Raw genomic sequence first — 14,654 nt, forward strand, 5'->3', positions numbered from 1 at the left:
CCTCCCACCACAGTATCCTTGCCATATTCTTTCCTTTACATATTTATAAATATATCTAGAGCTTTTTCTACCTCCGTTTCGCATTCCTTTCTCTTGTGTCCAACCCCTCTCCAGCCACTGATTAATCCTACAGTAGCTGCACATTACGCACTGTAATCAGCCACTGGAAACTAAATCGCTTAGTTTTCCATTCATACTTCCTTTTATTCACTCCTCCTTTCCACTCCTGCTTGCTTATCATTTATGTTGTGGTTGTGAGACTGCAAATGCATGCAGCACATAGACATAGGTGTAAGTGTGAAGGGAGCATGACACTCTTTCGCAAAGCATTGCACTCATTTAGCAAGTGCCTGATTCTGTGGATGCTGTGAGTGGCTGAGCGCTGAAGAGGGGGCAGCCAAGTCCTCTGCTCGGCAGCTCTGCCAGTGTGCCTGCATGGATGCACTGGGTAGAGGAATCGCTTTGTGTGCCCTCCCTGAGCTCATCAACTCCGAGCACTCTCCAGGGATAAAGGTGAGGGTCTGCGCCCTGCCTACTTGTCCGTATGCCTGCCCAAGTATATTCCTCTCTTTGGACTTGAGGAGGGCTTTGAGAAAAACCACTGTCCTTCATGGCTCTGCTGTTGGATGTAAGTAGTTTCTCAGTTTAACTTTAGAATCCAGTGAGGTGTTGCCCTGCACTCACTGAAATGTTATAGTACGTGCTTGCCTTACCTAGTTTGTTGTAGCTTCAACTCTGTCCATTATGGTTAATTTTGAATGCTTCATCCACTGCAGTAAAAGCAACATGAAGGCCTTCCTTTATTCCAGTCAGGGTCGCATTGATGGCAGCTTCCTCAGTGACTCTGTTGTCAGCAGACAGGTTTTTAATAAGTGGGACATTCCAGAGAGTAAGTTAGCGACTAAGTGAGGGGGGAGAGGGAGTGAAAAGAAGAGATGAGTGTTTGGACATACTCTCCCAGCTGAGGCTGATAAAGTAGAGAGGAGAGGCTTTGAGTCTGCTCTTCAACAGGGCCATTGAGCATGGATCACCATGGTGATATCATTGTTGGAACAGTGAATTGGTAGAGAAACCTTGATGCACAGTGCACATCTTTATTATCTTTTCAGACCATGTCTGATACATCGGGCACGAAGTTTGATGGTTGTGTAACTCTGCCTCATCAAGTAGTTTATCGATAGACGTCAGTTTCAGTACATACATACAACTACAAAAAATACAACAAAAGCATGACTTCAACAACATTTTCAGGATCTTTTTAAGTCGTTGAAAGCTTAACATATAGTGTAATGATTCATCTTCTCCAAATTAATCATAACCTTCAAATCATTTCGGATAGTGTGCATGTGAAGCTGACCATTGAGCGGCCCGACCAAGCAAGGAGGCAGAGGCAGAACGTCCAAATACAACCCGGTGTGGGCATTTATTACTCATTGTGGTACATGACACAGCCTCAATATTACTGTCTCATGTGAACACAGTCACCAGCAACAAGGATCTCCCACACACCCAGACTAACAGGAAAACAGAACCTAAACACACACAGGACTAATCAAACCAACAAGACACAGGTGAGGAGGGAGGAGAAAACACAGGGCACCAGGTGAACACAATCACCAGCAACAGACAAGACGGGAGGGGGAACACTTTTAAAACTAAAACAGGAAACAGAGACAGACAAACTAAAACATAGACAGAACGTGACAAATAGATGCATGAATTACATATATTCACATGCTTCCTGTGCAATGTTTTAGCGTGGAACAAATTAACATGCTTCGCCAATAATGAAGCCATATCCTACGTAACGGAGGCCGAGATCTACGGCCCCAGAGATCACCTCCGTTACAGTGCATCACATCACTAATATTGTTGTCTGTTCTACACCATTACGTTTAAATGTCCCAAAATAGTTTAAGCAACATAAATCTAATCCTGTAAAGAGAAACGTTTTAATAGTTTTCTGAACGGGTTATTTCCTCTCTGTTTTAAAGAAACATAAAGGTAATCTACTCTCTTTGTAGGCCCCAGTGAGGGGGTTTGTAGGGACAGATCCCACTACAGTATATTGTGTGTAGCTGTCAGTTCAAATCAAAGGAAAAAGGAGCATAATGTTTCTAGGGACACTTTTATTTATCTGTGTAAGTATACCTTCACACACAGCCTCAAGGAAACAGCAACTATCAGAGCACACTTGCTGGCGTCTTCTTCAGTCATCTTTTCTCCTGTGTGTGTTTCTGATTGACCCTCTATAGTCGATGTGAGAAATGCACTCGAGATGCGTCAAGTGTTCTGCTTCGCTCATTTCATATCTCTGTCTACAGCGACCAGTTCCACGAAGCTGGAAGACCTGAGCTTTCTTGACGAACAGCGCAACACACCCCTGCGGACATCCATCCGCCTACCATGGCATAATACAGGAGGAAGGCCCCCTCAGGACTCTAAAGGTGACTGCACTCAGCATTATGGTGTTATCGTATCAGGACAGGACAGAGGATAAAGTGCTGTTTCAGCTCTAATGGTATTTGGTGCGTCCATGTCCATATAAGGTAGTGTTTGAAAGAGTGAAGGATTTGTAGGTTTTTAACACTTAGGTTGATTCTAACACCTTTATTTGAAGGTTAATGGTAGGGTAGGTAAGAATGGAGAAACCAGCTTGAGTGCGCTAGAATTTGAAAGTACCCCTCCTCCAACACACACAAACGCGCACATGACCAATGAGGGCACGAGATAAGTTTGTGCACAGATGGAAGGCTGACAGTCAGGTAGGCCATCCAGTTATTTTAGCCGGGCCGGCTAAAATGATTGGTCGTGCTTTTTACAGCACTACGGCTTCCACAGATTACATTTTTTTATGTATTTATTGTCAAAGCATTTAATGTATTCATTGCTATCGGGATGTTAAGAGCATTCCATGGAATATAACAAAAAGTGTTTCTGAAGGGAATTACCTACCCCACCTTTAAGGTCAACATTTTAGTAATTTTTTTATTTCAAACAATTCAAATTCTGAGTATGGATATTAACAGTACTGCACTCATTTATGTTGATGTAGTTTTTATCAATATCCACATTTCCTGCACACACTTAGCTCTTTAGATAAAATCATTGCTGTCGTTCGCCAGCCTTCATCTCGGTTATATGTTTTTATAACTTCGGTCTCACTGAGAGAAATCCCACAGAGTGAATGATGAGAACATGAATAATTTAGAACAACATCATTAGATAGTCAAACTGTTTAACCGAAAAAGCGTCCACTTCCTTTTCCACACTTGCTTGAACATGAGGTTGATACAGCAGCATCATGTCAGGTGATCATTTCTATATCCCTGCCGAAGACACCATTACAGAGGAACAGTCCATGTCTGTTATATGTGTGTGCATATGTTTTAGTTTTTCCATTAATGGCAGGAACTGCAGACAGTGGTATACCACTTCATGTCATGTTGAAAGTGGATGAAGTAATGAGATAATGTTAGTGTTGCCAAGGGACACCATAATGGCCCAAAAAATGAAAGTTTGTAATATTTGTCAAATGTGATGTTGTTACATCATTAAATGTAACAACATGCAATCATCTTTTTATTAAATAGTATCGTGGCGGCATGTTTTCTTTGTCACATTATTTAAATGGTGCACTTAGGAGTCCTCAAACATCTCTGCAAAGTAAATATATTAAGATGTTTTCATCCTTTTCCTTGTATTGTAAGTATTTTTTAACTATAAAAATGTCAAGAAACTTTTGTTTTCAGTAAAAGACAAACATATGTGGCAATGTACTTATGTTGTCTGTAAAGCCCCTGTCACACTGTCCCGAAATTGACACCCGATGGACACACGAATATGAAATTGTGAATTTCGCACGAAGATGGCCCCGAACCACACACGAAGGCAACATTTACATTACATTTAAGACATACAACTGCAATGAAAGTACCAAAAACAATTATGTTACAGTACTATGATACTGTACTGATATCTTCAGACTTTGTTCTTTACTTTATCCGTCTTTATATGTAGAAAATATTACGTTTTCTCCGTAATGTTGTTTCCATAACAACAACAACTTCCTGTCAACTGTCCTTCAAAATAATATATTATATCCTTTTTAGTTTCACAGAACACAAATTGGGTTATTTACATAATATATTTACATGATTTTGTTGTGCAATAAAACAACCCGATGGACACACGATAAAGGAAATGTTCAAATTCGGCTGTGATCGTAGCGACATCGGGCCATTCGTGAGGGCATCTTAAGCCATCGTATGATCGCTGGTGGAGTTTCTCAGGCTCCGGCAGCAACTTCGTGAGCGGTGGCAAAATCTTTGGCATGCCAAAAAATTGCCGAAGGACCTTGAGAAGGTTCATTTTCGTGTTTAGTTTAGTTTAGTTTATTTATTTATAGTGTCGTGGACAGTCCCCATCGATGAACTGTCACAAAAACAGTAAATGGTGCAGCTTTAGCTGACATGGCTAATTTCCAGCTGTTGTCCCCGGACAGATGGTAATAGACACCCTTAAAATTACAATATATCAACAGCATTAGTTATAAGAAAATATATAAAATAAAATAAAAAGGAGGAAAGACAAGTAGATACCGGTGGGAGGATAACAGAGAACAATAAACAACACACGTTACTATATACAGTACATGTCACATATAGTACATCACAATCACATAACAGAAACGAGGGGCAACATCCATGATCACAACATATAACACTCACGCCATACTCAACACAGACTAGTGTGTGCAGGTGTAGTTCTCAGTGAACCATGTGTGAGCTGTGAAGGTGGAATGTGTATGTATGTCTTTGATTTGAGTGGGTAGAGAGTTCCAGTTTTGAATTGCTGTGACCGAGAATGATGACTGACCAAAAGTACTCTTCCTGAATGGGACTGATAGGTCGCCACGTGTGGAGCTTCTAGTGGTCCGTCTGGTGTTGTTACGTTGAGTAACCAATGAGTTAAGAGGTGGAGGGGCTGTATTGTGCAGGATTTTGTACACCAGAACGATGTTCTTATACTTTATTAAATCTTCCCAACTCAGGATGTTATGCTTGTTGAGGATGGTACAGTGATGGGAGCGGTTAGGTTTCTGGTCCAGTACTTTGAGGGCTTGTTTGTACAGGGTTGCTAGTGTTGAATTCGTGTGTCAATTTTGCCCTTCGTAAGGCCATCGTTAGGGCATCTTGTTATCATCGGTGCCATCGGGCATTCGCCCCGATCAGAGTGAGGGTGAATGCACCGATAATAACACGAAGATGACACGATTTGACAAGATGCCCTCACGAGTGCCTTACGAAGTTGCCGCTCACGAAGTTGCTGCCGGAGCCTGAGAAACTCCACCGGCGGTCATAGAATGGCTTAGATGCCCTCACGAATGGCCCGATGTTGCTACGATCACAGCCGAATTTGAAAATGTCCTTTATCGTGTGTCCATCGGGTGTCACAGTGTGACAAGGGCTTAAAGGGTGGGGGATATTTTTTGGGGGGGAAATAAAGGCCAAACCAGAACCGAGAATGAGTTTGCAAGTTGCCAGTTTTCAAAAATCTGATTTTACCTGGAAAAAAGCCATTGTTGTCCTTGCATGATTGTGTTATTGGCACATCATTCTGAGGCTACAGAAGAGCTTACAGTTAAATGGTTGATGATTCAACATTGCAGTCATTGGATTGAAAGTCTGCACTGACAGAAAGTAGGATTAATTACAAAAAGCATACTGAAGTCATGTGAGTCCCTTACACTCTTTTTGTTTCATTTGTAAAAAGAACATTGAAACAAATGTAATTCTAATGTGTTTCTTTGTCCTCACTTGTCCTCAGCTCGATTTGCTCCCTACAAACCCGTTGACATCATGCTCAAGCCCTTGCTGTTCGAGGTGCCCAGCATCACCACAGACTCTGTGTTTGTGGGCCGGGATTGGCTGTTCCAGCAGCTGGAAGATGTCCTGAAGGTCAGCGAGTCCGCAGAGAACCACGGCGCTGTGGTGGTGGGCAGCGTGGGTTATGGAAAAACGGCCATTATCTCCCGGCTCGTAGCACTCAGCTGCCACGGAGGTCGAATGCGTCAGATTGCCTCTAACAGTCCTAGTGCCTCCCCAAAAAGTAAGCAATTTAAGTATTTGCCTCTGGAAACAGCATTACATCAGCTGCATTTTTTTTAATTAAGTTATTGAATTTGCATTTTATTAATAGCTTGAGAGGAAGTGAAAATAGATGTATCTACCGTAAACATTGACTTAAACCTCCACCACTAATGTAAAACGGATTTCACACAGTACGCCTTGATTACATAAAACCAATTTCGCTATTGCAATAAATTACAAATAAAACTTGTTACATTCATAAATATTTATTTCACATTTGTTTTTGTCCACATTTGTATATGATAAAGTGTGTCTCTTTGTGCTCCAGGTGGTGGGGGACAGAACGCAGAACTTGCTCTCAGCCAGCCTCCACAGCCCACCCCCCCGTCCAGTGCCACCAACACACTGCGGACCAGCAGCTGCCCCGGGACCCCCGAGATGCAGAGGCGCAGGGAGGAGGCTGTCAAACGGCTGGCTGCTAAGGTACACCTTCAGCCATTACAGTAGCTCAGGGTTCAGGAGAAATCACAGTGTGAAACTATCACTTTTTTACATGGTGGTGTACATGGTGTGCCTTGTTGTTTTCAGTATGTATGAGATCCACTGCAGAAAATATGTGTTTGTATATGGTTTTCGATTGTTTATGTTCTTCGGTTTGATTTTCAGCCTAGCCACACTCTGCTCAGATTATGAAAGACGGCGATTCTCTCATGGGTGTCTCAGAGACCTTTAATATCACTTGTTTGATGTGAGAAGCAGTGAGCTTAGTTAAAGACTTAGCCATGAAAAGCATGTTCAATAATGATGTCTGCAGCATCTCACTGCTGTAGTATGACTGTGAAGAAGTGGGAACACAGAAGACTTCAGCTCAGGGGCCTCATTTATAACGCCGTGCGTAGCATTCACGTGGGAAGGTTGCTTACGTAGTAGAAATCCAAAAAATAGGTACAGACATTTTTCGACATTTTCCGATTCACCAAACATTGCGTACCGGCGAGGAAAGTGCGTACAGCACTTCCTACGCCGGTTTCCCTTTATAAATCACAACCGACTCGAAATGCGGTGCAGCTTTTGCGGGCTTCACGTAACGCCCATATTTGCCGATAAATAGTCAAAGAAACGCCCATTCATTCATTCTGACTGACTTTATGAAGAAGATCGCAGGAAATGACGACAGAACAGCTAAAACAGACATCTCACACCGTGTCAGATTTTGGTTATTTTGGGGAGGTCGAGATAAATCATATTGTTTGGTGGATGCCGTTTGAACCAGAGTAGCAGCATGGAGGTCGGATCGTCGCCAAAATAAATAAATAAGTGGTCCGAAAAAGGTTAATGACAAAAAAAATACACATAGCCTTCCTCAGGCAGTGTGTTTGTACCGGGGACAGGAGACCCCCCCCCCCCCCCTTGATGAGAGACTGTAAGAAGTGATCGGGGAATCCCTCCGGAGTGGAGTCATGACGACTGGATCTGAATTATGTTTTCGTATTTGGTGGTTTGTATTCCAGCTGTCGATCAGCTGTGCGCAGTCTCCACTGCAGCCTGTGCATCTCAACCCCCCCCCGCAGCAACCCTATATCCACCAGTTAAAGGAAATACAACTAATGTGTTGTGTTATATTAGCTGTACAATTTACCACATATGGTGTTCTTAGCTTCCATACCTCCTGTGTTTTACGAGCGACTTATCAAGTCTTGGCAAACGGCATAAAACATGATTAAACATGATAGTATATAAAACCATGCTCGTACAACCTATAGAAATGCAAAACCGCATCATTTATGAGAAAACATTTCATAACATTAACAGAACATATTCCAGGTGGTTTTAAATAACATATCCGTATTTATTTATTTCTCCAGGTTATGTTTTTGTGTGCGCTGAGGAGTCTCAAACAGGCGTTTGTTTAATCATTTTAAGATTGGCTTTAATCAATGTTTGAAAATGAATTCTTCATATATGATAAATGAGAGGTAACATTTTGTTTATGGTATTATTTCCACATATTTCTCTCCATTCTTCCTTCTGCCAACGCGGTGTCGCAGTTTCTCGTCTCTCCCGTTGCTGTGCTTAGTGCGTACGCATGGGTTAGAGTTTGCGTGGAGGACCGCACGTTTTCCCCTCAAGTTAGTATTTTATAAATCGCAAACATTACGTAGAAACTGGCGTACGCCATTTTTTGAGCGTATATCCCTTTATAAATGAGGCCCCAGGTCTTTAGTGTGCCCTTTACGCTCACAGGTGCAAGGCATTTGCATTGTGTGGGGGGAGGAGTACCACAGCGGCTGCCATGGGAACACATTTTACACTATAGTCAGAGGGTTTGTCCTAAATACCAAACTGTTCTTACAGTGCAGTCTGACATTTGCTTCAGATCATCTGTCTTATGTAAAGCCTCTTCTCTACATCCTTTAGAGGTTACATAATAGGTGCTGCAGCTACCTTTCATTAAGGTAGTCAAACAGAGCAGTGCATTAGGTCTATAGCCTCTTATTTCCTTCTGTGGACAAAAATACATTTCTTGATTTTCTTTTTGTGGGATTTTTTGCCTTAATTGGACAGTCGACATGAGAGAGATGGATGACAGTGACCTTGGGAACCTGTAAGAACCTGTGGCAGGGGGAGCTTTTGTGGCTCCAAAACATCTGGGGGTGTGGAGATAGAAAGAAGAGAGTTTACCTGACCTCTGTAGCCCAATCCTCGTCCTCATCTTGGCATGATGCTTTTAAAATGGTCACGGTGCTATGCTTTTGTATCAGTTTTTCATTCTAAATTGTCATCACAATTCAGCATCCCGAAATAATTTCAATGGCAAAAGCTTCACCTCTGGTCTTCACTAATGTACCTTTAGAAAATATCCACATGCAGGCTTTATGAAACAGCACCACTGCTGCTTGCCATGCAATACCTGAACTTTCAGTTGATTTTTAAACACTTATAGTTGACTGAAACTCTCAGAGGAAGTGTATACATGTTGCATTGTTTTGTCTGTGGAGTTATAATAAAGAAGATTACTTATAAAGGGATTATGGTGTTTCAGAGAATATTTTTGATTCATTACGACATTCACTTCATTTAACACTTTTGTGATGGTGAACTGTTAGCTCTTTAAATGGGTGACAACGCTTTATCTTTTGATGCTTTATCCTCATTTTTAAAGTTACCAATTACATCCAGGTATCTCTATAAAGCCTTCGGGGTTTCACGCTCTTGCCTCATCATAAATGGCTCTTTAGTAGTGAAATGGGGCATGCGGTAACTACAACACATTTAGCCTCTACCACTGGGAAGTTCATGCACCAGACAGCTGATGTTCGTTTTGCCACTAAGGCTCATCTAAATGTCTATGAAACCCAAGCAATATCCCTCAAGCCAATTATTGTGCAGAGTGTTTCCAGCAGGCGCTCCCCCAGGGGCTCTGTTCCTGTGATTTCTGAATACTGATGCAACACCGAGCAGATCCTGTCAAATTCTGCCAGTTCTTTTTAATCATTCATTTGAAAGTGGTCTCATAACAGGGGCACTGAGGCCATTACATTTTATGGTTTATCGCAAGTTAATGACAGGGGCGCGTTTTTAGGGAATGTTTCTAAACAGTGAGTTCCTTGTTGTGCCAGCACATGAAGTACTGCAGGTGCACTGCAGCATGTTGCATCAAATCAAATCAAATCAAATTTTATTTCTATAGCACATTTAAAAACGATTTTCGGTCGAGCCAAAGTGCTGCACATGCAGATAATAAATAACACATTCCTACCGATGTAAACAGAAGATCAACATCATCATGTGTTGAGCTTCTTATTGCTCATTGATGAGACAGGAGTCTACATGACTTGTACACTAACCATCACTGCAGTCAGGCACCTATCCACATCCATTCTATGTGCTATATAAATAATTGACTGTATGCCCCAAGAAAAAGGTGTTCCACAGTCTCTGTTTTCACTGGAATATTGTGTTACAGTATTTCAAGCTTAACAACCACATCACTGCCCCATTTGTTTTGTGTAGCCCAATAGTTGAGGTGAGTGCTGAGCCCAGTGAAGTGTTTTCTTTAGAATAATACTTTTTAAAGTGACTCCGTTGCTGTGTTCTTCACATTTGTGTTTCTTCTTCTCTCCCTTTTATGACTACTTTTATAAAAGTATGATGAATAAAAATTGAAATTCAAGAAATTGAATGGCAGTCCTAGAATGATGTATTAATGACTTCTGGAAACTATTATTACATTGTGTGTTTTTTTTTCTGCTAAATGCTCAATGAGATACCTACATTTCTGACACTAGCTTTGTAGAGCCACTTTTGTATAGAGCACATAAATGGAGACGTTTAGTAGTTATGGTACTGAGAAATAAGGGTGAAATAGACAAAGCCCCGACCACAAGGTTTTGTTCCACTTACATTTTTGATTGTTTCACAGTGCCTTCTTAGAGCACTGCCATGACGAGGCTCCTGATTGGTGTAGAAAGTTAACAGTATTGTTGTTCTATAGTCTTGTATCAGACCTTTAAATGTCAAGATCTTGAAGCCAGAGCGGATGTATTCATTCATGTGGTCTATATTTCCTTCATTACAAGAGAAGGAAATATAAATACACGTGCAGATGTTGGATGTGCTATAGCTTTGAAATAGTCAGATTTGTCCAGAAGCTGGTCTTCATTGTTGATGGAGCAATAGGCAGCATCAGCAGAAGAAGAGGTCCCCTGCTCCTCCCCCTGCTGATCTTGGAAGTGTGTCAGCTCCTGTAATGAGAACAGAGGCAAACATCCCAACACCATCTCTCTTTTTTTCTTCCCCAACTTCCTTTGAGCACTGCACCAACCTGAACACGCAGTGAAGATCTTTTCCTGTAGAGCTACAACTGGGAATCAGTGTTTTTTTTCATAGTAGAGTTTATCTGAGGTTATCATCTTCTGCCCGATTTCTGTAACGGTGCTTTATAGAAGTTTTACATATAAAAGGGCCTCAGACCCCACACTGTATGAACAGAAATATTTGTTCAGCCAACAAGGCAGATGGCTTTTGTAAAGGCTTTGATGTTATCAAATATTTCCAGCTTCTTATATTTTCTTTTGCTAAAGCCAAAAGTAATTCAAGTCTTGATTAATTACTGTCACATGTTTTTAATTATTCTTAACTCTGAAGTAATCCCATCTGTTGTCTCTCTTTTCTTTGTGTTCCAGGTGGTTGCATATCACTACTGCCAGGCGGATAACACGTACACTTGCCTGGTTCCGGAGTTTGTACACAGTATCGCTGCCCTGCTGTGCAGAGCTCACCAGCTCAGTGCGTACCGGGAGCTGCTGCTGAAAGAGCCCCACCTCCAGAGCATGCTCAGCCTGCGCTCCTGTGTCCAGGACCCCATGGCCGCTTTCCGGAGGGGGGTCCTCGAGCCACTAGCCAACCTCCGTAAAGGTAAAACACCATTGTGTCATATTTCAATATGTCAATTACATGGGCTTCTTCTGTGACTCGATTTAATAATTCACTGCGGCAAAGCATAGCACTCCAGGAAATATATATTGTAGTATATAGACATTCTTCCGATGGCACACTACTTACCTGGACAGAAGGGCTGACAGACATTCAAATAGTTTCTATGCCTTCTATGCACCAGCGTTGGGAGGCAGAGTTATTTTGCGGATTACCTGTTTATCCATCTGTCTCTGTGAATGTGATATCTCAGGAATGCCTCGAGGAAATATATTGTTCAAAATGCTTTGTTGTTTACTTGATATTTACAGAAGCACGAGAAGTGTTAAAACGCAACTTTGCCCCAGCTCATGAGATCTGATAAAGCAGCTAGAATTATTGCTTAGTTTATAGTTTTGATAAATGTTGACTTATTTCCTTAAGCACTTCACCCAAAATTGTTCCAAATGTTTGTGTATTTGACAAAATGCAAGTTGCTCTGCATGAAAGCATCTGCCAAATAGCCGTTATGCAACTGATTTGTTGATTTAATTTGCTTTCTCGTGAAGAGACTCTTCATCTTGCAAACATTAAAGGAATAAAACATAAAGGAACATAAAGGAAAACTATTACATTTTATCCCTGATTTCAAAGAGTAACTCATACAGCTTCCACTGACAGTATTAACTATTGTGCTAACAGCGTGAATGTAACTTGACATTTAAGTGGGAAGTGAAGTGGGAGCAGTGGTTGTGTAGTTGATGAATCAAAGTAAAGACCCTTACCCCTCACTCTCACTGCCCCTCTGAGAGAAAGGGTTTGGTTATTGCACTGAAACAAGGCACCGCTCTGTACGCTCGCCACGGTGTAAAAGCTAACACTTGTATACCTCGCTGCGCATCGTCTTACCTTTGTCGGTAATTGTGTTTCCAGAGCGGAGGATTCCCGAGGAGGACCACATCATCTTGGTGGACGGGCTGAACGAAGCCGAGTTCCATAAGCCTGACTACGGAGACACCATTTCCTCCTTCATCTCGAAGATCATCACCAAGTTCCCCTCGTGGCTCAAACTGGTCGTCACTGTCCGGGTCAATTTACTGGTGAGGAAGAGCTTGTTAATAAAAATAACATTGTGTTGTGCTTGTTTAATGCAAAATATATATTGTTCACAATATCAGAGAATATATCGTCCGTATTCAGAATAATAAAACCTGCTTGTGCCAAGGAGCTTCTTCAATCAGCTTATTACAGAAGGCTAGCTTATTTATACATTTCCTCAAAACCATTTTAAAATAGTCCGATCTTCCGCCACCTCTTGCGACTGTCAGTGACTGCAGATTTTGACATGTGTGAAAGTTGAAAGGTTTATCCGAGCTGTTCGTCCTTGTCATACTCTGCTCTCTACAGAGTCATTTTTTGTCAAGCGTATCCAGTAACATTCAAGCTGGAACTGAAGCATCAGTGACCGGGGGATTCAACGCCGCATGACAGGGAAGGAGCAGTCAGTCACTACGAGCTTGAAGGGAAAGTGACATTAGGTCGAACAGTTCCACAGATTTGCCGGGTCCAGTGTTGAACTGGTGATAGCTGAAGCTTCGGCATGCCCGATGAGACTCACCACGGCTGGGACGAAGCGCTGAGCTCGGGATAATAATGTGATAGCCGACATCCAGAGCTCTAGTTATTAATGCTCAGGCAGAAAGCCCGGCCGAGGTGGTGTCCATCAGTATGCAATGCACTGCAAACCAAGTTCAGCCCATTTGTTTTTATCCTGTGAGTCAGGATTAATATTCCGTTTATGTCGAGGCTCTCTGGATGTGCTGAATCAATCTATTCTGCAACTGACATCTTGTATTCACCTCTATGAATCCGTCTGCATTCGTTTATGGTGTGGAAAGATTTTTCCGGATGTCCCAGTTGACTGCACCAGAGCATTTGCTTAAAACATTTCTGTGAAAGTGAATGTAGCCGATTGACACAGTGAGGCAGTTTTTAAATTGGAGGGAATTTGTGTCATAGTCTCTTAACTCCAGTTTGATGTCCAAGTAAGAAGTAGATACAAAAGGACACATGGAACATGGGGAAATGCCACCAAATCAGATGTTGAATTGAAATCAATGAATAACTACTATTTGGTTTGCTACCACAGCATTCTATTTGTGCATAGAGGTGTGACGATGAAGGTGTCACAGTTTTGTTTTGCACTTTGAGCAAACTAATAGGATTTCACCAAGGAGAAAGGGTTCAGGATATTGGCCTTTGCTTGCTAGACTAATATCTGGCTTATCTGTGATGTGTTGCTAGCACTTCTCTCACCTCCTGGATAATAATCAGTGCGTGTCAGTGCCTCTGTGCATGTGATGATCCATGTATTTGTACGTGTGTTTTCTGTACCTTGTCATGATGAGGTACAGAGAAGTGTTGTCACGCTGTGGACATGTTTCTTTAGCCTCAGACAGGCAGAGGATTGGAGGATTGGAGGATTAAGGTGCATTGATTTCTCCAACCCCCAGGACATAGATTGAAATGTGAGCCCTCTGACCTCTGTTAGAAGTGTTCCTGTGCCCCCCCCCCCCCCACCACCATCCCTTGCCTCCTAATACTTACTTTCCTAGTCTTGTTTTTCTCAGTGTTTGCTCCCTACTGCTCAAAGAAGCCTCCTGATAGTAAACACACACACACACACACACACACACACACACACACACACACACACACACACACACACACACACACACACACACACACACACACTATTTAGAAGAAGGAATACAATTTATATTGCAGGGCGAACTAGAAAACAAACTGTTTTTGTTTGGGTATTGAGATTGAATCTGTATATTTACTCAACAATAAAGGCTTATTTTGCATTGAGCCTTGACAAATGTATAACTTCCTTTATGTTCCTGATTGTCTTTATTTTGTATCTTCCAATACATTACATATTACTGACTCTTTTATCCAAAGTGACTTACAAATAGTGCAAAAACCATAAAGAATCAAACTCCAAACAACAAGGAAAATGCAGATATATTCACTTCAAGCTAGATCATACCATAGTATGTGCTGGTGAATCAGTTACAAGGCCTAAATTAACTCAACAAGTGCTTTGTTTTTATTAATTCTTTCCACAGGAGATCACAAGCC

At 41.8% G+C, this 14,654-nt stretch overlaps 1 protein-coding gene across 1 annotated transcript in view; it reads left to right on the forward strand.

Moving 5' to 3' along the window:
• The window catches only part of tanc1b (tetratricopeptide repeat, ankyrin repeat and coiled-coil containing 1b), a 105,025-nt gene that overhangs the window by 71,185 nt on the left and 19,186 nt on the right, over positions 1-14,654 (forward strand). Inside the window, 6 exon segments of the mRNA XM_034232363.1 lie at positions 2,325-2,447; positions 5,830-6,111; positions 6,421-6,575; positions 11,279-11,510; positions 12,441-12,607; positions 14,642-14,654. The exon segment at positions 14,642-14,654 is cut by the window's right edge and continues 194 nt beyond it. Of these exon segments, the coding sequence (XP_034088254.1) occupies positions 2,325-2,447; positions 5,830-6,111; positions 6,421-6,575; positions 11,279-11,510; positions 12,441-12,607; positions 14,642-14,654 (972 nt within the window).

This window comes from Gymnodraco acuticeps, unplaced genomic scaffold (assembly GCF_902827175.1).
Source record: "Gymnodraco acuticeps unplaced genomic scaffold, fGymAcu1.1, whole genome shotgun sequence".
Classification (NCBI taxonomy): domain Eukaryota; kingdom Metazoa; phylum Chordata; class Actinopteri; order Perciformes; family Bathydraconidae; genus Gymnodraco; species Gymnodraco acuticeps.